The following is a 27,561-nucleotide window of genomic DNA, read 5'->3' as shown; positions in this document are numbered from 1 at the left end:
CATCTGATACAACCTTAAATTTGGTATAAACAGCCTGTGAGCTTGTTGGACTATTAAGATGAGCCACTTAGTTTCATGCTATTAAGAAACTCCTTTAACATGACATTGATCATCTGATAGCAACAGATTCATTCTCTTAGAAAATGTGGTTGAGTAAAATAATGTAGTTTCTCAATGATAAGTGACAGGAGTTGGCAATCTCATAAAGATGGGACTGAACAGGCTGTGGCAAGTGAATATAGCTGAAATTGCTTAATTGAAGGGTTATGAATGAACATGATAACACTGTTATCTTCTATTTGAAGACTTTATAAAGAGGAATTGAGAAATTACCACAAGCTCAAAAGAACCATTACAGACCTCTATGTTTTTACGAGAGAGGTGACTTGGTCTCCACAGCCTCTGACAACATCACAAACATCCAGAACTGTAGCTAGATACAAAGAAACTGGTTGGGCAGCCTGCAGGTGTAGCTGGAGGCTTGATATCAGTGTCTTCCAAAGTCAGGGAGCAACTCAAAGTAAAGCAACTCAAGGCTGCTAAATCCAACAGGCATTAAATCCGGATTGTAGTTTGACGTGCTAAGAGCTGCCCACAGCAAAAACTGGCCCTGGTGGCTTGCAAATGAATTAAATATATATATATATATATATATATATATATATATATATATATATATATATATATATATATATGTGTGTGTGTGTGTGTGTGTGTTTGTGTGTGTGTGTGTGTGTGTATGAGAGAGAGAGAGAGAGAGAGAGAGAGAGATGCATGCACACACATGAGTATGTAGCTGCAGCTACAGTTGTCTTTCACAATTCTTGGCATTTGAAGTGCTCTGCCCAGTGTTTGTCACATAGAAAGTACTTGGGGGAAAAAAAATTGGCAAGGAAGATGCTAATGACAAAGTTCACCTGAAAGGCACCTTCCACCCTCCTGCTCTCTTTGTCTCCCTTTTGCACCTGGCCCAATTCCTCAAATTTTTAATAATAATTTGAAACCTAATGTATATTCTTTATACTTTCAGAGAAATCATGTTATTTTACCATTTTACTGGTTTCATTTCATAATGGGATCATCATACAATGGGACAAAATGAAGTAAAATGGCAAAGAAATATATAGAAACCTTACTAACTATGAAATCCCATATTAAGTGAACTTATCTTGGGCCTTGTCCTTTTCATCAGAGGTACAAAAGGAACCTTATAAAAGTCCCTTTGTGATGAAATGACCCCCTAAGGTGGAACCCAGGATAGCATAATGAAAGGCTCTACCCTGAATGTGATTTCTCTTTCTGAAGCTGCTGGAACACTCAGCCTCGATTCTCCACCTTCCTGGATGCCACCCAAGTCTTCAGGAACAGAAGCACATTGAATTAAAGTATCTAACACCTAGTAGGCACTGGGTGTGCAGGAGGCAGTCATTATATTTCAGTGACTGATCATCTGTTAAAGCATTTCAATGTGTTACACCAGCTGTAAAGCAGCAATAAGATCTTATACCTGAGTAAGGAGCTGCAATCACAGAACGTAGCTGAAAATGGGATAGTCAAACAAAGCCACATGGAGGGCTAGCACTAAAACAGTACCACGGTGAACAGACATTCCCAAATGATTAAAGTGTACAGCATGTCCTTCTATTTTCAGGACTCTTGGGCACCAGATGAGTCATATCAAAATGGCAAATGGGTGATAATAAGCTGGCCAAAATGGGAAGTAGTCCACATCGGTGTGTGTGCCATTATGCAGTCATCTTGTATGCACGTAAGTAAAGCATAAGTAACAATTTAGAAAAGAAATGTGAAATAATTATTTCATGTTTCATTAGTAATCTATTTTTTCTTTCAGCTGTTCAACATTCTTTATATCAATGGATCAAATAATCTAGTATTCATGCCTGGCTTCCAGAGCCTACAGTGACAGAGTAAACACAAAGGACTTGTCTTCTAATGAGGACAGAGAATATTTTATTTGTGTTATGTTTTATGCTGTATATACTTATTCATGTTTACACACAGCACAAACTCAGGGTCCAGCTGGTGTGCATCCACAGGATTCACTGCAGATCATGTCTGAAATACAGACAGTATCAGGATTCACGGAAGTGCAGTGAAATGTATGTGGGGCTTCCCTTAGTAATGGGTCTGTGCTCAGTTGCTCAGTAAGCGTGCACTAGCATTGAGAAGTCAATGCTATGGTTTCTGTTTGGGTAACAAAAGCAGAGACTCTCAAATGAGCCCTGGCAAATGAGGCTGCCAAAGCCAGTACAAATGGACCAGTAATGCAAATGCATTAATGGGCTCGCCTATCCAGAGAAATCCTCAACTTGGAAATTTGTTCCTTTGTTACCTTTCAAAATTAAAATTTATTTTCATTGCCATAGTTAATTTCAAACAATTAGATGAAAAGAAGCAACCTTAAATTAAGAATCTGTTCTTTCTACTTACTGTATTTGAGATAGTGTATAACTACTAGATTTTTATCACAGCATTGTCTGGTCAGTATTTTTATATTATGATAAAATAAATAGCTTTGTTGATAACCCTGAGTGGTGCTGTATAATTTCTACAGACAGACTCTAAATTGTTAAAGATGGAGATTTCTGGAAAGAAAAATCAATTAGCAATTCATGAGGGCCCTATGGACATTTATTTTGCAAAAGACACTTCATATTTTAGTTTAATTTAAATATATGGAAATCATGAAATCTTTGCCTTTACAGAAGACTAGAGATCAAAAGCAGGAGTCAATGTCCACATATAGCCCAGGAACATATTTTATTTAGTTGTCAGCAATTTTTTTTTTCCCTCAAAACTGAATATCAGGGCTGAGATTGTGGCTCAGTGGCAGAGCACTTGCCTTGCATGTGTTAGGCAATGGGTTTGATCCTCAGCACCACATAAATATAAATAAATAAAATAAAGGTATCATATATCCATCTACAACTAAAAAGTTATTTTAAAAAAACAACTGAACATCAATATATTAGATTAAATTGCCCTGTCTCCTGAAGTGCCCCACCATTTACTTTGGCTCCAGGGGCATTTGAGTTTGTTTTTCTCCTTGCAAGTGACAGAAGCATGATGTCAAGACATTTTACTTAATGAACAGCTATCAAGGTAGAAAGTCCTTGCACCTCGGAGTTTTCAGAATTTTAGCAAATACAATTTATTTAGTCAAATTAAAATTTATGTGGAGCCCCAATAAATCAAATATTACATATATTTGTAAATTAAAATGTATGAGACTAACGTATTTTATATGTGTACTACGAGTTAAAATGCATTCTGCTGTCATGTATAACATTAGAATAAATTAAAAATTTTTTTAAAAAGAAAGGTCTTCAGTATAGACATTGAGGAAACCATTTTCATCTATGTAAAAATCTGAACTTAGAGGTCATGAAAAACTGTTATGGTCTCAGCATTAACATCTGATTTTAAAGTTTTCTGGGTTATTTTGTTTAAAAACCAAATAGTTGCAATAGTATACTTTTTTCTTAACAATTAGTATTGTGATCTCTGGAAACTTTTAAATGTTATTTATCTATTACTTAACCAAGATTACTTTAGGTTCTAAGGCAAACCAATCTTTTTTTTCTAGGTGCAAAATATAAAAGATGGTCCTTTATTTCAGGCATGCAGGAGTTGAAGGAACAACCAGACCAGCTTTCAAGCAGTTGCAACAACTTATTTAAAATACACAAACTGCATACTACTAGACAATCGACATTGTTCCTATCAAGCTCACCCCTGGTGCACAGAGCTAAAAGAGGCAACAAACACTCCCCAAGAGAGGTTTCCTGAAACCTGAATTGAGACCGGGAGGCAAAGAGTGCTACCTTTTTGAATGACACCATTGTTTGCTGCTCAACACTCATTAGGACTGCTGGTGCTTCTCATTATATATTCATAATTTCCCATTACCATGCCAGTACTTATTTTCATGGTTGAGCTAATATATCCAATTTATATGTGTGAGTATGCACTGTACCGCATGTGTCAACGGGATTCATGCAGTCAGTAGTGGTTCAGTTTTGAATCCTTACAATTATCAAAACTCCTTTCTTCCTCCCTCCCTCCCTCTCTCCCTCCTTCCTTCCTTTGCTTTTAGACAAAGCATTTTTGAATAGCAAATTATAACCACATGCTTGCAATCAATTTCTGAAATGTTTCTTGTAGCACTAAAATAATAATTTCAATTAAAACTCACCTCTTCCTGGAGTAAACTCAAATCGTATATCATTAAGTTCCTTTCTGGAGTTTCTGAAATACATAACATGTAGCACATTAAAACCTAATGAAGCAAAGTTTAATCAAACTAAATAAATCCCAAGTTTTACAAGATGCTACTAACACATAGTTAGCATTTTAGTTTGGATGACCTCCAAATATTTCCTCCACTGAAAAAAATGGTTATGATAATAATAAATGAAAAGATTTATTCATCTAATTTAATTTACCTTATTTAAACATACCTGTATCACAAAGTTCCAAAAACAAAATGTTAATTTTAGAAAATCTGTACTAAATTAGTAACCATAAATCTAATTTCATAATTTAAAATTTTAGGTGCCTCTAGTCCAAAATAAATGATAATCCATGCTTTTTCATATTTTCCCTGGAAATACAGATTTTATTGTAAAAAAAAAAGGAGAAATAGTCCTGTTAAAAACAAGCAACAAAATGCCCAAAACAAGGCATGCATTTTTTTTAATAACTTTATTTATTTATTTTTTGTGTGGTGCTGAGGATCAAATCCAGTACCTCACATATGCTAAGCAGGAGATCTAAGCTCTACTACCATTGAACCACAACCCCAGCCCAAGGTATGCATTTTATAGTTATGTATCTAAATACCCAGACCTCTGAATGTTATGAAACTGCCCATTGAATACATAAAACTTTAAGTAAATATAAAATGCTTACATAAAACTGTAACATACGCAATTAAAAAATGAATGACACTCTGGAGATAAACAAATAAATATCTAGAATACATGTTTTCTACTTCTATTGAATTTCAAGAAATGATAATAAGTGGCAGCAAGCTATAATCAGAAATATTTTAGGTTCTCATAACACTAAAATATTATAAGCACCTTTCAACAGATGCCAGAATTTAAAGTTTAAAGTTAAAAAGTTAATAAAGTTTATTAACACCTTACGGAACTGCATTAGGAAACTAGTAATTTACATCAGAATTCAACTACTAGCTCAGCAGCAAGGTGTCCAAGACAGAAGCAGATAGAGATGGCTGAACACCCTCCCCTGAATGTCCTCCTACCAGTGTAGGCCAGGCTGAGCAGGCCCTGTTCAGCACTTCAGCTTAGTTCTCTAAACCTCTGCAATATCTCCTGGTCCCTGTGAACAGCGGCCACACCATGATGACACGGTCTCTGGGCCCCTCTTGGTCAATGGCTTGATCTCCAGTCTTTATGTCCTACCTTATCCTACCACACTAAGTGCAAGGTGGCCTTAAGAAAGCGAAGGGCCTAATACCCACTAGAAGAAAGGCCTTCTCGGTGCCTATAAAAGTTAATTTCCACAAGTGCTGTGGAGAGAAATAAAAAGCCTAAGCTCAAACATGAGGTCCTTGAGCCATGATGTCTGCAGCTCCCTGAAGGATTCCCACCTGGACATTATCACTGCTCTTCTTGGGAACAGAATAGGACCAGGGACCTTCTGCAAATCTTATAGGTGTACTTCCATTAGGATCTTCTGGGAATCTGACAACCGTGAAAATGGTATATATACTCTAACCATAAAAAAGTAGACGCATGACCAATGCATGAAACTGAAGATAATTATATGGTATTCACAGATGCTCTTGGACCCCAACTACACATCCCTACCTTGACAGTAGAAAGTGCCATTACCAATCAGTGACTAACAGTGGAAGGGCTGTCTGCAAGCTACATTATTTTGATCAGCCTAAAGTGTCTTAATAAACTGTATGTATCACCATGTATTTTTAATAGTGCTCTTATATATCTGCAGTTCTCCAACATTTTGGTATTAGACCTCCTTTACATTCTTAAAAAGTATTAGGTCCCCCACAGGGATTTTGTTTATATAGGGACTCTATCAAGATTTACTGTATTAGAAGTTTTGCAAGGCACAGTGGCACTTGCCTGTAATCCCAGCTACTCAGGAGGCTGAGGCAGGAGGATAGTATTGCAGGACTGCAAGTTTGAGGCCAGCATGGGCAACGTAGTGAGATCCTATGTCAAAATAAAACTTATAAAAGGGCTGGGGATATATGGCTCAGTATTGCCTAGCATGTATGAAGCCTTGTGTTCAATATCCAGTAAAACACACACACACACACAAATTTACTGTTACAAGTTAAAAATCATAAAAATTTAAAGATTAATTGAATTGAGAATGATGTTAATTTATCTCATGTATGTACGTATTTTTATGAAAAATTATTTTTAGACTGGGTTGTTGTTTAGTGGCAGAGTGGTTGCCTAACACATGAGGCCTTGAATTTGGTCCACAGTAGTGTGAAAGACAAAACAAAATAAAACAAAAAAAACCTTTCTTTTCCAAAAGAAAAAATATATTGTTTGACCTTTTTGCAAGCCTCTCTAATGTTTGGCTTAAGGTAGCTGCATTTTTATAGCTGTTTCAGAGATCTATTGCAATGTTGAGTGTCAGGTAGGTAGCCACTGAAATTCCACTGAACATGTGTGAAATCATGAAGTGAAAAGGTAAATAATTTTTTAATATTATTATAAAGTTTTGACCTCATGAGCTCTCTAAAGATCTAATGAATTCCCAGGGTAACTGGGCCATACTTTAAGCAACATAGAGATATGTCTCTCCTTCCCCCCACCAACACATACGCACACAAACACCCCTATATTTATAGCTACATGTCTATCTAGATAGATCTGTCAATATATCTCCATAGATACACACACACAAACACAGCTGGTCCTCTAAATTCACAGGTTTTGCATCCATGGAAGTCAATCAATCACAATTTGAAAATATTCAGGAAAAAAATGTGTCTGTACTGAATATGTACAGACTTTTTTTCTGTTTATTATTCCCTAAACATTATAATAGCTATTTACATAGCATTTACATTGTATTAGGCATTAAAAGTAGACTAGTGATAATTTAAATATGCAAGAGAATGTTTCATGAAAACTCTTTGACATTTTATGTAAGGAATTTGAACATCTGTAGATTTTGGTCTGTGTGGGAGATCCTGGAACCAATCCTTCTCCAATACCAGGGAAAAAGTATATATATATATTGTGTGTGTGTGTGTGTTTGTGTGTGTAATCTCATTTGATTCCAACAATCAGCCTTTGAGATATGCAAAGGGGTATAGCTAATTTCCCATTATTCATCTTTCTTCTCGCTCTGCCCTGCTGCATTTTTAGTTTATTACATTCAATGGCTTCTCTAAGTTTACAAATTTGATGAAGGGCAGAGTGAGGATAAATAAGTCTATATTGGAAACCAATACAAACAGCAATGCTCAATTCCTATCATCTTTAAAAGAACAAGATTCCCTAAGATTGTGCATATTATCATAAAACCACCAACAACCATTAGTATCTTTAATCATCTTGGTGTGGTGTGCTGTGTATGAACAGAGGTTAAATTAGAATGAAAGTAGTCCAATAAGAAAAAAAAAACGATCACTAGGAAAACAAGTACTAATAATGCATTTAATAATGAAATGACATAATGAGGAAAAAATATAAAAGAATTTGATTCAATACTAATTGGTATCCTTTGACCTTTTTCTTTTGATTGGTCCTATTTAAATTAGTTTGTTCTACTAAGACTGCAATAAGAGAGGTGTAAGAACTCTATCAGGAATATCATCACATGCTTCCTAATGCTTTATATATGAATACCACAGAAAGTCTCATCCAACACCCACAATCTCTACCTATGTCTGCTGTGGTTCAAGTCATGGGGATGGCCTAGTCAAGGCAGTCTTTTATGACTCTGAACCTAAGACGCTCACCTTTGAAAAGATCACAGTGATTGATTGTGAGTAGTAGACTTGTCCCATCAAGATGAAATATAGTTGGAAAAATGCCTAATTGGGTCTAACTACTGAAGGTCATCCTTTTATAAAGAATTAATCTTTTCAGACGCATACTTAACACCTTTAATTGAAAGTACATCTACTTTAATTGATGTCGCACAGGACACTCTTGATTTCAGGGAAGCTGAAAATAGGTATGATTTAAAACTCAAAACTAAATCAGTGCAACTTCACAGAGGAAATGATAAAAACTTGACAGTAACAGCTTCAAGGCCCAGCATGCTTGTGATGACTCTTATTAAAAACACTCTTAATCCTAAAGTAAAAACACTTGCATTTGGTTAGGCACATACCCCCCTTTATTGCTCACTGTATGCATACCCTACATCAAAAATCCAAATGCCTATAGGGCTCAGGAGGAAATTAATATTTTTAGATAGACAATATAATCAAGTGGTTTTAAAGGCCAAAAGTACAATGGCTAGTTCTGTGAAAAAATAGTTCTCCCTCACGCCTTACCCAAATATCTGGTTTCCCTTTCAGAGGAGATCAATGTTAGACTTTTTGTGGATTCTTCCTAAGGTGTTTCTGCATATCCTTGCCAACATACACACACATTCAATGCCAAGGGTAGCATAATAAATCCACTGTTTTGTTCCCTGTCTTTCTTTTCTTAATACTGTCATACCTTGGAACTTCTCCATATTAGTTCATTGAGGGTTTTCTCATTCTTTTCTGTACAGCTACATAGTTTTCCTTTGTGAAAACTTGCTAACTTTTCTGAACTAGTTCCATTCTGCAAACAGATTGTTTCCAATCTTTCATTATTATAAAGAATGCTTCAAAGAATAACCTTGTTCTCATGTTGTTTTGCAAATATCTGAGTATAACAATAAATTTCTAGAAGTGAATTGCTTGGCCAAAGTTTATGTGCATTTGCAATTTGATAGGTATTGTCAAATTTTCCTTCACCTAAGTTGCACCAATTTATACTCTCGCTGATGATTTGTAAGCACTGTTGAAGAAACTTCAAATGAGTAAAGCAGAGAGTGGATTGAAGAACAGAAAGATGTGGGGGCTGTTTCAGTGGGAAAGCATATTCCCTACTGTAAGGGAGGCAACCACTACTCAACATAAGCTGGTTATGGCCAGGTAGGAATCTGAGCAACTGTTGCTAAGTAATTAAGAAATTTAACATTATATATGAAATTCCATAGTTCTAAATTGAAAATACATAATTTAAAAACTTTGACAGTTATGTGTGGGTCAGATTCAGTCTATTATCACTTATTAGTGAGGTTGAATATAAGTTATCATTTCTGCTGATATTAACACATAAATTGTGGACAATAGAAGGGCACAATGTCTTCTGAAATGCTAAGACTTTGATGTTATTTTTAAGAATCTACTAAAAAGAGGCAAATACATAATGCATTAGCCCATAGTCTGAGAGCACCAGTCTGTGCTTTCAATGGATGAAAATTAATCATGGGAAAGAAAAATAAGGTCACAGGAATTTAACCAGATAGAAAATATAACCCATAAACTAAGAAGCTTGAAACAGATTTAATTTTTTTTTCTTTTTGGTACTGGGTATTGAACTCAGAGGCACTTTATCACTCAGCCATATCCCAGTCCTTTTTAATTTTAAGACAGGGTCTCACTAAGATTCTGAGGCTGGCCTCAAACTTGCCATTCTCCTGCCTCAGCCTCCCATATCACTGGGATTACAGGCACATGTCGTTGTGCCTGGCTTGGAACTGATTTTTAAAAAGTTTTTAGCGACTGCTATTCAGTACTGACAAAATTCTTTTGGTTTTTTGCCATGTGCATTCAAAATAAGTTTTGCACATGGAAAATTTTTCTTGTTCTTTCAGTTCATCTTCAAGTGACACAGTAAACACTTACATGGGCAGCTGGCTAAAAGCGTGGTGACGGGGATCACCTGAGTGGGCATAGCTCTTCCTAGTGGTAGCGGATGAGAAGATGAGAAGGCTGGTGCTGCTGAAGTACAGATTTCACAGGGTGCAGCACTCATCTGTGCCTCTTAATGTATTGTGTCAGGACCATCAGACAGAGTCATTGCTTCAGAAGGCTCAAAAGCCAAAATGCCAGCTCAGGACTTTGCATTCTCCAGCTTCATGTCAACATCTCCTATTCCTTGCCAACAGAGGTAGGGGGCACACACACCCTAAGAACCAGATGTGACTAAAAGGTATAGAAGTGCAAAGCCCACATGCTGTTGGGAGTATCAGAAAGAGTCTCTGTCATCCGCACAGGATGCTTGAGAGACAGGATGAGAGCCCACTCTTTCCCAAGCTCTGATGTTCTAATGCTTTGTGAAGGAGAAAGGGATCATATTTCCCAGGAACCCAGAAATGGCCCCTTCTTCTAAGCAGCCAAAATTTTCTTACAAAACTGCCTTCTTCTCCCTTATTTTTACTTGAAATTCCAGGTCAGAGTAAGGTTCTTGGTGTCCAGGGAATTCTAAAGGGATGCCCACACTACCAGCTCTTGGAATTTCTCTCTCTAGGTCAGGGGCAGGATGAAAACCTTTCCAACAGGCTGGGCTAGAGCTCGATTAGGGTGTCATTTTAATTCAGCCTGCTTCTTGTTCTACTCTGCACATTGAGCTGAAGTTCATCTCCACAGGTTAAAGAGGAGACACGGACTTCAGCTCTGCGAAGCTGGCCAGATGTTCCTCCTCCACCTCAGAAGGCAGCCAGTACAGGGTGAAGAGATAATGAGAACTGTAGAGACAGAGGTCTCTGTTCAAAGCCACAAACTACCTGTTTGGTCATCTGTAATCTGTTTCCTCAGCTGTGACAGGGAAGCAATAATAATTCATAGCTGCTATGGTTTGAATGTGACCACCAAAAGCCTGTGTTGGGAACTTACTCACTAGTGCAGCAGTGTTGGCAGGTGGGTCCTGATAAGAAGTGTTTAGGTCAGGTGAAATCCATCCACGTGAACGCAACAACGCTGATTATAAAGGGGCTTGAGGTTACCAGTTTGATCTCATTTTCCTGTCTGTATTTGCATTTCCACTATGGGATTATACACAGTAAGAAGGCCCACATCATATGCAGCCCCTTGATCTTGGACTTCCCAAGCCCCAGAACTGTAAGCCAGTAAATATATGTCCATTATAAATGGACAGCCTCTGGTGTTTTGTTATTAACAGCACTAAATGCCCTCCGACAACACCACTTACCATCTGCTGGGATGCAAGGTGTTTTACATGTGTTATCTCCTTCCATGCTCAAAACCACCCTTGAAGTAAGCACTACTATCATCATCCCCTATTATTTTGAAAATGAGGGAAATGAGATTTAGAAGGAGTGTAGGATATCACCAAAATCACTTATCCAGCACTTATCCATGCCACCTGCCGTCTGCTCAGGTGCACAGCCCTTACCAAGGCACTCCCAGCTTCCCAAACATGTGTCTGCACATGCACCAACCTTCTCACTCGGAGTCTGCCAGAGCCAGTTATCGTACGGGAATTCGACTCTGATCATGCCACCTTGGTGCATTTTCTTCTTGTTATTAACAAAATTTAAAATCCTTAGCAGGTCCCTGCCAGACCTGGCTGTTGCCTGTCTCCCCACTTCCTCTTTCCCACTCTTCCCCTGCTTGGGTTTTGCCAGGTCCACCTATATCTCCTTCCTTCTCCTGATTCCTGGGCTGTAGACCCAGGACTTCCATAGGAGGCCAGGAAAGCAAGTGAGAGCAGCCGGAGGAGAGTAAGCCCCTTTCCTACTTGCTTTCCTAGCCCCCAGTTTTTGCAGAGCACCTTTTGCATAAAGTAGTCATGTGGATATTACTTCAATATCTGGCTCCCCACTAGAAGGAAGTTCCAAATCCCAGCCCCATCTTCCTGTGTTCACTGTTCTTCCCCTCAGTGCCTGGGGCACCCAGATGCTATGTGCTGAAGAACTAGCAAATGAATGAATGCAGTTTATGAATCTGTCTTTTGTAAAGTGTCCCTCCCTTAGTTCTGAGGTACAATCTTCTAGTGTTCCCAGTTCCTTAGCTGCCCTTTGTATCTGCCCCCAATACTCTTCTATCTCTGTCTGCCTGTTTGCAATGATTATGGTCCACTCTCTCTCTTCTTAATCCCTCCCTGGATGATAAGTTCCAAATCAATAACTCAATCCCAGGTACTTCCTCAGAGCTATAAATCCATTATGCAATGCCTATATGGTATTGCTCCACAAAATGTCCAAACAGATGTCCCCCCCAACCAAAACAACAACAAAAACCCAACTCAACATATTTAAAGGGAATGCGTCACTTCTGTTAAATGCCCTTATATTCCTCAGTTCTTAGGGAGTAAATGGCAGTGAAAGCCAATAACCAAGGAGAGTTCTAGCTCCTTAAGAATTCTCAAATCATCCATTTCTCTACAACTTCACCACAAAGTGAAGGCCAAATCACCATCATTGGTCACAAATAAGACCAAATGATTCAGTGAACAAAGAATACTTTAGACACACTCTTACACAACATATACCACCCATAGAGATTGCTACTGTGTAAACTAAGGTGCTCAGAAAAAGGAAAAAGGGCTATTGAAGGCCAAGGGAGCCATTTTCCGGGTGTAACGCCTGGCAGAAAAATGTGTAGCTCAGCAAAAGGTTCTTGTACTTAGTGAGACATCAAAACAATGCCAATGTCAGAATAAGTTGAAGGAACCTGCAACAACACAAACCAGAAATAAGAGACCCAGGAAGCATTAGCAGCAGTGTGAAGAAGTGCCCCCATTCAGCTCTGGCTTCCCCGGAGCACAGTCTTTAGGTCAATTTACTAGGAAGCCTTAAGAACTGAGACTCACACCCATCAACTGGTTATTGGAGCTCAATTTGCAGGTCACCCACTTACTAACAAGACCTTCAGTAGTCCGCTTCAGCTAACTTTCAGTTTCCTCTGTGGTAAGCAGCAGAAGTAATGCATCCCTTGCAGATAAATGAGCCATATGAAAATGGTGCAAACTCCCCGGCATGGCCGCCAGGCATTATCATGCCTTGTGTTTTGAGGCACACAGAAGCAGGGAAAAAGCAAGTCCCTGCAGAGCTTGCAATCTTCCTGGAGAAATGCAGCTGATCATGTAACTAGAGGGGCAACCCAATGTAAATAAGTGCTTAAAAATAGTAGTAGAGAAGGAAACAGGAGATTAACTCAGAAAAAGGGATGTTTCCCCTCTCTTAGTGCTCACTCTCACCCATCCTTCACACCCCTGTCAAATTAATCTTCCTCTGAGGCAAAGGTCCAATCACAGAATCATATAATTTTACAACTGAAAGGGGCCCTAGAGGTCAACTAATCCATTCCTCTCATTCCTCAGGTGAGGAAGTTGAAGCTAAAGAGATTAAATGTTTTGCCTAAGATTACACAGCTGGTTAACTCACTCAATGCTCCATAAATCCTTATTGATCACCTACTAGGTGTCAGGCCTATAGTAGGAGTCATTAATGCAATAATGACACCTGGGACTGAAACATGTAGACCACTTTTCTTTTTGGGGGAGGGCGAGGTACAAGGGATTGAACTCAGGGACACTCGACCACAGAGCCACATCCCCATCCCTATTTTGTATTTTATTTAGAGACAGGGTCTCACTGAGTTGCTTAGTGCCTCACTTTTGCTGGGGCTGACTTTGAAATCACGATCCTGACTCAGCTTCCTGAGTTGCTGGGATTACAGGCATGTGCCACCACACCTGGCTAGACCACTGCTCTTTAAACTAGATTGGTGGTTTTCAAACTGCAGGTGGGGTGATCAGAGGTGCAATCTCTGACAAGTACCCCCCACCCCACAATACCCCTACACTAAGTTAAGAACTATTCTAGGCAATGAGCGATGTTATAGGTGGAAATGTGCTTCAGATGAATGATGTGGCAGATTTTGAGCTTGAGAGCCACAATTGTACCCATCAGCATTGTGCTCCAGAGTTCTGCCTGAAACCAGGGTTCTCCTCTCCAGTATGTATCTCCAAGCTTTAGGCACCATGTGCACCAGAAACATGATCATGAATCACATACCTCATCCTTCATCCCCAACTCCTGCCCTTGTATTTAATATGCCTCAAAAGTCTTTTATCAATGAGTCTTCTAAAGAGCGAAAATACCTTTATTGTTATACTTCAACAAACCCCCAATATGCCCTTGTCCTAGAAAATATAAGTTGGTAGCATCCAGGATTCCAGTCTCCATCACACACACACACACACACACACACACACACACACACACACACACAAATATTTTCTTCAAGTACAGTATCTCCACACATCTTAAAGGATTTGGCCTCATGTGCTAATTGTCTGCAGGGTTTTCTGCAACTAGAACCTCAGGCTTGGGCCTCTGATACTTTGTATTTTAACACAGCCTGAAGGACTATTTTAGATTTGCAGCCTGTAGGGAGCAAGTAGTCTGGTTGCCTGTGATTTCACACGGCTGCTACCTACATGAGAGGTGCACAGGCAGAGCCCTGCATACAGAAACTTCAGATTGCACGTGCAGTACAGTGCTGACACCTACGAATAAATCTCCTACCAAAAAAAAAAAAATTCTCACAAGTAACTGGCTTTTCTATCCACAAAAAGTCATTTTCATCTGAAAGTAATTACATTAAGTTAAGGTGTTTTTCTTTAGCAGAAACCTCTGGAGGATCTCTGTGCCCAAATGGCAGAGGGCATAGCCATTTCCTCTGCCCTGCCTTACCCATCCTCTAACCTCAATGAACAGGTGTGACTCTTTATTCACTATCTGCTAATGCTTTCTAGGGTTATTTTTTTTAAAAAAAAACAAACATTTCAATACAGAGGAAAGAGCCAAAACTAACAGAATGAATACACATGTACCTACCATTTTTGAAATGGTCACATTCTGTCCTATTTACTTCAGAGCTGAATACCTAAAAATTTAATATTCCACCTACGCAGCACAAAATCAATTGTGTTCTGTCTCAGCCATGATGAATCACAAGTGGACAGATTATAGTATAAAGGCTCTGTTTCCTATCAAGATTATGGAACTATATTTTCATGTGTCACAAGTAGTCTTTTTCAGCATTTAGAATGTCTAGTGAATATATTTGCAGAAGTTTTTTATTTTTTTATTTACCAGGAAATAGGGAAAAGGAGTGACCACATAAAAACTAGACTCATGTGTACAGCTGAGAGGACAAGCAACATAATAGTTTGGTCAAACAGCATACTTTTTTGTAGCAGAAAAAAATATTTAGAATGCTTATTAGGTAAGGGTCTTTGGATATGCCTCTTTTTAAAAACCAGCCTTTATTAATATTATTTCATGGAAATTTAAGGTGTGTTAGTTTTTACTGTAGAGAAATCATAGACTTATCAATGTGTCCGTGATGTCTACCTTTGTTCAATGCACTGGGCTCTCAAACCAACATCCTTAATAATAGAAAGATAAAGGCAAGACATGGATTTAGTAAATATCCGTTTTGTATCTAGACATCGTGCCAGCGAGGTGTAGGTACAAAGTCTGATACAGTATACAGGGAGGTGGGCAGAAGAGCTCCATATATTTGCAGCATTCTTAAACTTCTTTTAAGACAAAAGAAGTTTCCTTCAAGGAACAAACCATCACAAACTCTAAGTACTATAGACAACTATGATATTCTTTGCGTACTATTTATTTAGTTTACTTAATTCTTGCAAAACGGCTGTTAAAATCATTTCAAAATTTAACTAGATATATAACTAAACATTTAGTTATTAAAAATAACAGAGACTGGGGGTGTAGCTCAGTGATTGAGTGACTGCCTAGCATTTGTAAATCCCTGAGTTTGATCCCCAGCACCACAAAAATAAATTAAAATAAAAAATGACAAATTAGTTAAAGAACATACAGAGATATTACCACATACTTGAGATACAATTACTCCAGCTGAGCACTGGAGTTAACTTTGCTTGCAGCTAAGAAAGAGAACAGAAACTACTGCATAGTACAATTCTTACTTTTCAAAACAAGAAACATGAAAAGTAGTTGTTTTGCTTGGCATTAATTTCAAGGACAAATTTTTTGTGCAAGCTCCTTTTTTGTGGCAATTTTAATTTTTTAATTGGAGCATTACAGTTAAACATAGGAGTTGGGTCCATTCCAACAAATTCATACATGCATGAAATTCGACTTCAGTTCACATTCTCCCTGTTTTCCCTCCTCCCTTTCCCCATTCTCCTTCTTCTGTTTTACTGAGCCTCCTTTTATTGGTCTGTTTATTTTTTGATTATTCTACTTACACATAAAGGTAAAATTCCCTGGGTATATTTACATATTCATTCCACATTCCTTCTCCTTTCCTGCCCTTCCTCCCCCTCTTGCCACCTCCTTTTCTACTGATCTTTCCTATGTCTTTGTGATATCTGATCCTCCCCTCCTTTTTTTCCCACCTTTAGCTGGAACCCCCTTTATAAGAGAGACTGAGCAACCTTTTCAATTCTGTGTTGTAAAAGAGAGAAAAGTAATTTTTTTTTCATACCAATGTCTCCAACTATCTGGGGTAAAAGACAGAAACTAATTCTGTCTCCCAGGTATTGAAGGCACAATATCATATCTGACCTGAGCGATGGCATTTCTTCTGGAAGCTGAAATAATACAGCCAAAGTACATTGTTTCCTGGTGATTTACTTCAACAGTAGGAGCTCATAGAGAAATGGATGGTCTATACAGACTCCTTCCTGGGGCCCCACAAGTGTCTTTGTCAATGCTGCAGGGGGCATTTCAGGACTATATTATCTGTGTTCGAAGGGTCTGATAGTCTATGTGTTGACTGAACACAGATCTTTCACTTTGGCTGAAACCTCCGTGGGAAGCAGAGGTAATATTCTGCCATGAACATGTGGGGGGCTGACATCCTCCCCTGGAGAGCCAGCTGACTGACACCTGCAGGAGGCGGTTGCAGAATATCTGAACTTCTAGTGGGACCCCTGTGGCTGGTCCACAACTTGGACACATGCTCAGCTGAATCCCCAAACTTTGTTGCTTTAGAATAAAGAGATAATTTTTTTTTTTTTTTTTTTTTGCTTAAAAGTTTTAAACAACAACAAACCTTTTAAATTTTAGCCAGGCAATCACAGAGGTAGCAAGAAACTATTCCTATAATTTTATTACTAATTTACATGAATAAATTCACGGAAAACTACACAAAAATTAGCAAATTAAAAGGAAAATGATCATTTTCAATGAGGTTTAAAATGTCTGCTCAACAAAGAAGAAAATCTTGAAGGGCTAATTTTAAGAGGTATTATTAATACCAGTATCTTGTAGATTAGAACATTAAAAAGAATCATCTCTGTCCTACAGGTGGTATCATAAAACAATTAAGTTAAATAGTATGAAAGTGAGCATATATTTTCTCTTTTGATCCATTTAGAGAAGTGGCCTATAAGCAAATGCATCTAAGCCCAGTACTGGTGGTCCTCAAAGCTCTCATAAATCCTCAGGTTGAACTTTTTGATATTACTTCAGCAAATGATTATCTGTCTGTAGAGTTGCAAAGAAAAAAAAAACATTGCTATCACATTGGTCATGTGATAGGTTGCAGATATACAATAGAAGGAAACACATCAGGTGTGTGACAGCACATCAGGTCACATCAGTCAGAAGGCTGGATTAGGACAGGACTTTGATTCAAAATAATGTCAAAACAAACAAACAAACAAAAAAAGAAATCGAAAAATCTTCTCAAAGGAAGAGGCATCTGCTTCCTTTTGAGACTTGAGGTTATATGATTCTCTAAAGGCTAATACTCAAAAATTGAAAAGGCACAACTCCTCCAGCCTGCTGGGAGAAGAGCAGGGTGAACCCATCCAAAGGAACCTGGGAAGCTTCTTGTACTTAACGCATCCTGCAAGGGTGAGCATGATTTGTATGAGAAGATTTAAAGTGAGAATAAATGCCATACACTCTCTGGGTAAGATTTTTGGAAATATGTTCTCTCTCTCTCTCTCTCTCTCTCTCTCTCTCTCTCTCTCTCTCTCTCTCTCTCTCTGTAAATCTGAAGATTCCATTAGTGAGAAAAGAGAAACCTGAAGCTCGGGTTTGTCTGTTTCCCATAGATACACTTTTGCAAGTCCCACTGAGGATCTAACGACACAACTCTTCCTGTTACTACAAAGTGACCCTGAAGATGTGGCCACCCTGTGATCGCCTTTTCCCTTTTTCTCTGTTATGGGTTGAAATGTGGACCCCTCTGTAAGAGATACCCAGGAGGCTGAGGTAGGAGTATTACAAGTTTGAGGCCAGTCTCAGAAACTTAGTGAGACCTTGTCTCAAAATAAAATAAGATGAGTGGGGAGCAGAGGGTATGACTCATAGATAGACTACTTGCCTTCCATACCCAAGGCTCTCGTTCAATGCTCAGTACTGCAAAAAACAAACAAACAAACAAACAAACTCAAAATGGGTCCCCTGCCAAAGTCATACGTTGGAGTCTTACCTCCAGTACTTCAGAACATGCCTGTGCTAGTAACAGAGCCTTTAAAGATGTAATTAAGATTAAATGAGGTCACTAGGATAAACCCTAATCCAATACAACATCTTCCTTATGGAAGAGAACATTAAGGACACAGATATGTACCTGCAGAAGAAAAGACCCTGTGAGGACACAGTAAGAAGGTGGCTTTCTATAAGCCATGCAGAGAGACCTAAAGAGAAACCAAACTTGCAGGTACCTTGATCTTGGACCTCTAGGTTCCAGAGAATGGGAAAATAAATTCCTGTTGCTTGGTGTTCCTTGGTGCTTTGTTAAGGCAGCCCTAGCAAACTGATACACCATCTGATTCTGACAAGTTTTTAAAAGTCAACATTTGAACCTCTATTAAAAATTAAATTGGTTCTCAGCCTCTGAAATGCTAATTTATGACATTCATTATCACAATGGTTTGGGAAGAAACCATTCTTTCAACAGTCCCAAGTAAAGAAAACAACACCAGTCATTTGGCATAGCAATCAAGTCATTCTGGTTGGAAAATTCCAAGTACCTGAAGTTTGCCCAAAATGGAAAAACCCTTGGCTTATTCAGGAAGCCCCATCTGAGTGGCACAGTGTTATCCTTTCCATGGAGGGCGCACCTGAGGATAGGACCCTAAGGCAGATGCTGGGAACACACAGTCTCATTCCAGAGGCTCAAAACAACTGTTGGCCTGTATTTATGTGCTGTGTGACTCTCAGATGAGGAGCTGGTGGTCATGGAGGGGCCTCAAGACCCAGGCTTCAGAATCATAACTCCCATTTGGATGATTTTGAAAAACGTGTTTAAAAATGTTTAATAAGCAATTCCTATGTGTGCAACTGCAACACAAAGCGAAGGACTTAACAAGATGGTGGGATAAGGCACTTTTCTTATCTAACTATTAATAAAAAAGACACACCCAATAATTTCCTTCAGGATGTTTTTCAGTGACTAATCTTTATGCCCAGGCTGTTGATCTCTGACACGTTTTTAAGGCTACCTTAGCTTTCTTAAACACACATTCTCTTTCTTAAGTGCATTTTATTTATTTTTATAAAGTTAAGATGGAATACCTTTGTATCTATAACTTTTAGTGCTTATTTGATTGCTTTTATTGGTGTGTGTTATTTATCCAGAATGATGGGTTTCAGCATGGCATATTCATATACGCACAAAAACATAATTTGATCAATTTCACTTCCCAACACCTCTTGTCTTAAGTAAATAAGACAATAAAGGAGGTCAGATGGGATAAAGAAGAGTTCTTAATCTACAGAAACACACATACATCCTGCAAACAACCTGCTATTTGCTTCTTTACAATAAATTCAAGCTGTGCTTTTTAGAAAGTGGGTATCAAAAATGATAAAACAAAACAGGGCCCCTGGGACTGAGGAGGACCGTGTAGGCCATGAGGACCCTTCTCAAGGGGTGAACAAACAGGAGAGCTCCCTCCCCACCAGTTTAAGGCAAACTGAATAATCATTGATTCATTGTCAACTTTAATTTAAGAGAATTATTTGATAAAAAAGGGCAAACTGCTGAATGTCAATCTTTATAGAAAGATAAAAGTATAGTAAATCAGTCAGTGATCAGTTAGTTATAAGCCTTTTAAACAAACACACAGGATCTAAAAGGGGGATCAGAGGAGCTACAAAGTCAGGCAATGTCTCCTCCAAGGTGCCTCACACAGCAGGGTTCAACAGCTGGGCAAGTTCTCAGCAAATGCTCAAGAAATCGAATGAACTCAGGGGCATCTCACTCCTCCCCACCTGCCTAAATGACATTTTGTGGATTGGAAGCACACTTGACAAAATTGCTAGGTATGGAGGTGACCAACCCAAAATGACTACTGAAATAACAACAGAAGGCTTTTGGAATGAGAGCACTTCAGTTGATACACAGGTCAGAGCTACAATCAGAGGAGTGGACATCATACTAGGCCTGGGTCTAGGAGAGGTGAATGGGGACTGCACTGCGAGGAGACAGGAGCAGCGAGCCAACAGAAAATGATGGGTTCAACCTCAGCAGGACTCACAGGCATGCCAGCTGTGAGTGCTTTGGCCTTGGCATATGGACCAGAGGTCTGGGTGGCTAAAAAAAGGTACATTTATGGTTCTAGGATGCTGCTGCTGAGCCAGGGGTGCTGAGCTGCAGGCAATTCCCACATGTACAATAGGCTTGTGTCACGTGGGCATGAGGAAAGGGAACACAGCTCCTTGCCACAGCCTCCCTTCAACCTCCTTCCCTGTCAAGATCTCTGAGTTGGTTCTAAGGTAAGTCAAAGGAAAGCAAAAAAACATTTTGTCACAAGGTCTACTCAGCCTGGCAGAGCTTGGTTTCTAAAGATAGTATTCTCTAGTTTAAACAGGTATGGTCCCACTGACTAGCCATAAGATCTGAGGGTGACCGGTTTAACTTTCCAAGTCTTAGTATCTTTGCATATGAAATAAGGTAATCACAGAAATGACTTCATAGCATAATTGAGAAGATGAGTCAGGAGCAGTGGTGCACATCTGTAATCCCAGCTACTCAGGAGGCTGAGACAGGAAGATTGTGAATTCAAGGCCATTGGCCACTTAGTGACACCCTGTCTCAAAATTTAAAAAGGGCTGATAATTCAAAATGGATCAAGGAGCTTGATATCAAATCAGAGACGCGCCGTCTGATAGAAGAAAAAGTTGGCTACGATCTACAGTCGGTGGGGTCGGGCTCCAAATTCCTCAATAGGACACCCATAGCACAAAAGTTAATAACTAGAATCAACAAATGGGACTTACTCAAACTAAAAAGTTTTTTCTCAGCAAAAGATACAATAAGAGAGGTAAATAGAGAGCCTACAACCTGGGAACAAATCTTTACTCCTCACACTTCAGATAGAGCCCTAATATCCAGAGTATACAAAGAGCTCAAAAAATTAGACAATAAGAGAACAAACAACCCAATCAACAAATGGGCCAAGGACCTGAACAGACACTTCTCAGAGGAGGACATACAGTCAATCAACAAGTACATGAAAAAATGCTCACCATCTCTAGCAGTCAGAGAAATGCAAATCAAAACCACCCTAAGATACCATCTCACTCCAGTTAGATTGGCAGCCATTATGAAGTCAAACAACAACAAGTGCTGGCGAGGATGTGGGGAAAAGGGTACACTTGTACATTGCTGGTGGGACTGCAAATTGGTGCAGCCAATTTGGAAAGCAGTATGGAGATTTCTTGGAAAGCTGGGAATGGAGCCACCATTTGACCCAGCTATTCCCCTTCTCGGTCTATTCCCTAAAGACCTAAAAAGAGCATGCTACAGGGACACTGCTACATCGATGTTCATAGCAGCACAATTCACAATAGCTAGACTGTGGAACCAACCTAGATGCCCTTCAATGGATGAATGGATAAAAAAAATGTGGCATTTATACACAATGGAGTATTACTCTGCATTAAAAAATGACAAAATCATAGAATTTACAGGGAAATGGATGGCATTAGAGCAGATTATGCTAAGTGAAGCTAGCCAATCCCTAAAAAACAAATGTCAAATGTCTTCTTTGATATAAGGAGAGTAGCTAAGAACAGAGTAGGGTCGAAGAGCATGAGAAGAAGATTAACATTAAACAGGGATGAGAGGTGGGAGGGAAAGGGAGAGAGAAGGGAAAATGCATGGAAATGGAAGGAGACCCTCAGAGGTATACAAAAGTACATACAAGAGGAAGTGAGGGGAAGGGGAAAAATAATACAAGGGGGACAAACGAATGTCAGTAAAGGGGGCAGAGAGAGAAGAGGGGAGGGGAGGGGAGGGGAGGGGAGGGGAGGGGGGATAGTAGAGGATAGGAAAGACAGCAGAATACAACAGACACTAGTATGGCAATATGTAAATCAATGGATGTGTAACTGATGTGATTCTGCAATCTGTATATGGGGTAAAAATGGGAGCTCATAACCCACTTGAATCAAATTGTGAAATATGATATATCAAGAACTATGTAATGTTTTGAACAGCCAACAATAAAAAAAAAAAAAAAAAAGGGCTGAGGATATAGCTCTATAGCTTAATGGGAGAGTATCCCTGGGTTCAATCCCTAATACCAGGAGAAAAAAAAAACAAGGATCAGATGAGAGAAGGCATGGATAATAATATTTGGCAAAGACAAGCATTCAGTCAGTATTTTTAAAATAATGTCAATAAAAATAAACACCAAATTTAGCTATTGAGTTCTTCATGTTAGATCTTAGTCCCCAAGATCTTTTCCTCCTTATCTCTTCCTTATTCCCTAACCTAAGCACAACTGCAGTTGTGAGACCTCCTCTAAGTCCCACATATTTTAACCATAAAACCCTACATATATAATACAAAATTTCAGAGAGGTACAGGCCTCTTTATTTTCTCAAGAATCCCAATTTTGCTTGAATACACAGGACCTGGTCATTTGGAAGTAGAAATGGCATGCTCTTGCTGAAAGTTGAAAAGAAACAAAGAGACTGGCCACGAGATCTGATTTGAAAATTTTGAAAACTACCAGAAAGTTCAATAAACCCATGAGAATTAGAGGACACTCCTGATGACCTGTCCCATATTTCTTTCTCTTATAAATAACTTACATATTTGGTTTTGTTGAGTCAAATCCATGTGGGAGATCACCATAAGAAAGGCAGAACAGAAGAACGAAACCTGCCTACAGCACAGACTCCTGTCTGTCAAATTAGGAAAATTCCCTGAGAAAGGAGACACTAGAAAAGCACCCATTTTGCTGGTTTTAGCCGACACATCTGGCCACTTTCTGTGTCTGCATGGAAAGGGCCATTGACATTGTATGCTCGCCACCATCCAGGGCCTCCCTGGACATGGAAACACCTGCAGGAACATTGCTCCAAACTCAGGCTGCTATTTAATTGTGACTCTCATCATCACTGTTATTACAGCTCTGTCATTCAGAATCGCTCTCGGCTATCAGTGACAGCATGGAGAGAGAGCGTATGAAGATGACATTTCCATGTTTTGTATTCTGAACATTAGAAATCAGTTTGGCTTACCAAATGAGCAGCGGGTGCCATGCTAATTATATAACTTTTTAGAGCACTAATAGGATCTCCTACTGAGCCAACTGGGAGGGAAAAAATACCATTCTCATTTTTATCTGCGCCTCAGCATACTGACCTCCTTTATCCTGTTGATGTGGCCATTAATAAAACATTTTAAAATGACCTGAAAAGGCTTTTGATGAACTAGAGCATGGATCTGGCTGCCAAACAGCTGTGTATTTGAGAGACTTGGAGCTGGTATCAAAGTTGGCCGTTGATGACTCAAGTTTGGCCTGGGAACCTCCTGTGTCCAGAAAGGCTGTCCATGCTTTTTACTGGTTACAAATGAGAAAATATTTCTGCTCTTGAGGAGTCTCAGAAAATGGAAATACAAATGCTTGTGATGGTGGTCTTACTTTGGTTGGGACACAAAAGGCAATTTATTTCACTTCAGTATCTGACACATGATCACCAACATACTTCCTTCCTGTCAAGCTTCTTTCAATGTTAGAATGATTATTAACATAAAAATAGTACTGGTATTCCAATTCTAAAATAACCAGTTCTTGAAACTAAGTTAAAGAGGAGAGTGAGGCCCGTTCTTGTTTTTCCCTGCCCTTTTCAAAAAAATATGTACCAAATATAATTCTTTAAATATCAAAAATATGTATAACAGACCATTTAATTAAGTATATATGATCAAAAAATTAAGGAAGCAACACAGATGTTATATAGACAAGTGAGCTAAGAAAGAATTAAGCGGAAGAAAAATCACTCATTCAGCTCAGATGTGTACAGAACACAAACTTGGCACATGGCAATGTTCTAGACTTGGAAAAGAGGACATGTAGAAATGAAGTAATGTACACACTATGCTTGATAAGCTAATGACTCATCATAGAATTTAGAGCCGGAAAGAAAGGTTCATCAAAAGTGTTTGACAAGCTTTCCTTAAGAGAGCTCCCATCCCAGATAGACCATGAATGCCTCTTTCTTTTCCTGAAAAATTTCTACCATGGTAGCAAAGTGCTACCATGTCACTCTGCTGCCACTCCTATCTCCATTATTTTCTCAAACACACATTTACAGAGTGAGAGAAATGTTTCTACTGTGAAGCAAGCACTTACAGAACCAGAGTCATTCCCAGCCTTCACATTTCCCTCACATTAACTGGCAAATAGATGGTTAGCATGGAGAGAAGTCAAGTCTGTCAAGCTGTTAAATTGTGGGGAAAACAACTGGAGAATTCCCATGTTACTTTGCAGACTTCCTATATAGAGACAGACAAGGATGGGCTGGCCAAGAACAATGCCCATCTCAAAATATTCTTCTGTAGGACTAACCCAAATTCAAACCACCACTTTTCTAGTACCAACACTGCAATACTGTGAGGCCATCCAGGAAAAGTTCTTGCTGCCTTGGTCCTAAGATATTTGGGCATGGGAAGAAGGCTCATGGAATGGAACCCCACCCTTATTCATTCTTGTAAATTTTAATCACTGGAAGGTTAATCTACAGGACTCCATCAGAGACAGAAACATTCAACCTTGTATCTTTGGAAGAAAACAAGTGCCATCATGCTTATTACTTTCTGGCATCAAACAAGGCTGATTTATCTGATGTATCTTTATTTTGGCCCTAAAGGTGAGAACATGGTAGTGACCCAACAGCTCTTCTAGGCTCTCTCTAGAAATGGCTTAGTGTTGTTCTTGGGTAGGAGCAAGAATGTTTGCTCATCTAAACAGACACCAGGTTTAGGAGCAGAGATTTTAAAGGGAGAAATGGCATTTCTCTCCAGACTCACCTGGTATCTCTGGCTGGCTGAGCTGCAGCAGAGTAGCACCTGTTGTAAGAGTGAGGGAAGGATCGTGCTCCCATCTTTTCAGGGAGAGGCTGGGAGAGGAGACAAGACTGAATGCTAAGAAGAGACTGCTCCACAGCAGCTCATTACTAAAGGGATAATCGGAGAGATTCTAATAAGGAAATAATGACCACTTGACGTTAGTGGCTAATCACTAAACAAATAAGTTCAGAATAACCCAATTTCTTTCTTTGCTATTATAATAAGCATTTTCATTTCAAAGGAAAGCCTTAGGCTTGCTTTGTTTAGATTAAGGCACATTTTGGAACATGGCACAAATTCTTCTAGAGTAATAGTAGAGATATGAATTTCCTCATAAGTATGTACAATTTTATGCATCATTTAAAAAATAAGTTTACTTTAAAAAAATCATTTTTTTAACATAGGAGTTATTTTCTTGGGTTGGAAACCCTGTATCTGGTCTTTCTGTGCCCCCCCCCCCCCTTTTTCTACCTGGGTATTACAAGATTAGGCTCAGCAGAAATACAAACTATAAACTTTAATCACCCCTTTCTAATCTAACAAATTAAATTAGCAAAGATTACAAAATGATCATAGGAAACACAATAAGCTGGCCAGGATACAGCCCATTAAACTTTCCTTCACTGCTCTTAGGGGAAGATTCTGATACCATCTTTTGAGAGGCTTGTCAGTCTGTGTCCAAACTTTCTCAAAGGATATACCCCTTGACTTACTGATTCTACATCTATGTATCTGCCACAGGAGATAAATGAGAAATTTGACAGTTTTCCGAATAATGCCAGTTTTTAGAGCATTGTTTATAGTAGCAAAAATCTGGAACCAAATTAAATCTCCAATGATGAGAAGATAACAAAATAAATTGCAGTAAAATAACCACAAGATGCAATATTATGCAGCTATTAAATTTTTGTTTATAGAAGGGATTTTTAATGACATGAGAAAATGGTTACAATGTAATCCTAAGTGTAAAAAGCAGAATACCAAAATGCCTATGTACTATAATTGGAACAATAAAAAGCACATGTAGAGTAAAAGGAATAGAAGGAAATATACCCAAGTGTTAATTGTCCTTCCTCCTGAATGATGGTCTGAAGGGTAATCATTTTCTTCTTTATAACTTTCTGTATTTTCAAATTTCCTCTAATGAACATGTATTACTTCTATAATAAGGGAAGAAAAGTTCCCTATTACCTTTTAAAGTTTCTTTAAAAAGAGCCACTAAGATTTGAAAGCTAAGCTGTGTGACAATGACTCATCATTTGAGTAATAAAGACTTAAAGGCCGAGAATTGAGCTAAAGCTTAAAAAATAAAAGCATCTTCTGACATTTAATTGAGCAAATGTTTATGATTTTTAAAACTTAGGATTATCAAAGACTTAACCTGTCACATGGAAACTATTTCTGTACATGTCTATCTTTTCTTCAAAACCAAGGATTATTTTCTGTTGGTACTTAATACAGCACTACTTTGCCACTGAGTAAGCACTTTAAAAAATACTCACTGCATTGAATAAAGTGATGGAAGCTCTTTCTTAACATGTGGAACAGTTAACCCACAAAGTTGCCCAGGCCCCATGCTCATGTTCCCTTAGATTTTATGCATAATTAAAATCAAGGGCATAATACATCTCCTAATACAGCTTCCCATCAAATTCTGCTTTCAAAAGGACTGTTTCCCATTTCCCTTTCACTGATTGCATCTAAATAATGCCTTGATTTTTTAATTACCTGGTGTTATGCCCATTTCACATAGCACATAGATAAGAACCTAATGCATTTATTTTTCCAGCAAAAGTCTAATAATAAGCTCCTCTGTGCCAGGAACGATGCTAGGCACCTGAAGATACAGGGTGAAAACAGTAGACCTGGTCCTCAGCCATATGTAATTCATGATCTAGTGGAAAGATCACAGGATCTAACCTCCCTAGGTATGTCCAGGGGAAGCTGTTCCTTTAGAGTTTGTTTTTAACATCAACACACTAAAACCAATATTGCGGTTTGTGATAAACACTTGCTAAAATTAAAACAAAAGCATGTGATCCTTCTAACCTTTAAAGCCAAATTACAGGAGATGTATTTAGAATGCAGCATTTAAAATAATAAAAGTTCCAAAGCATATACATGGGTTATAGAAGAGAAAGCCAATTATTCATACCTATTTGCAAAATTATATGCCCAGGCTAAAATCA

The 27,561-nt window shown here is 38.6% G+C and overlaps 1 protein-coding gene across 1 annotated transcript in view; it reads right to left on the bottom strand.

The window, feature by feature from the left end:
* Stk39 (serine/threonine kinase 39) overlaps nt 1-27,561 on the bottom strand; it is a 270,584-nt gene that overhangs the window by 52,040 nt on the left and 190,983 nt on the right. Inside the window, exon 15 of the mRNA XM_027946124.2 lies at nt 4,217-4,269. Coding sequence (XP_027801925.2) covers nt 4,217-4,269 — 53 coding nt within the window. The remainder of the gene's footprint in view (nt 1-4,216; nt 4,270-27,561) is intronic.

The sequence above is a fragment of the Marmota flaviventris genome, chromosome 11 (genome assembly GCF_047511675.1).
Source record: "Marmota flaviventris isolate mMarFla1 chromosome 11, mMarFla1.hap1, whole genome shotgun sequence".
In the NCBI taxonomy this organism is placed as follows: Eukaryota; Metazoa; Chordata; class Mammalia; order Rodentia; family Sciuridae; genus Marmota; species Marmota flaviventris.
Note: the sequence above shows the minus strand (reverse complement) of the source record. Positions and strands in the feature narration are given on the sequence as shown.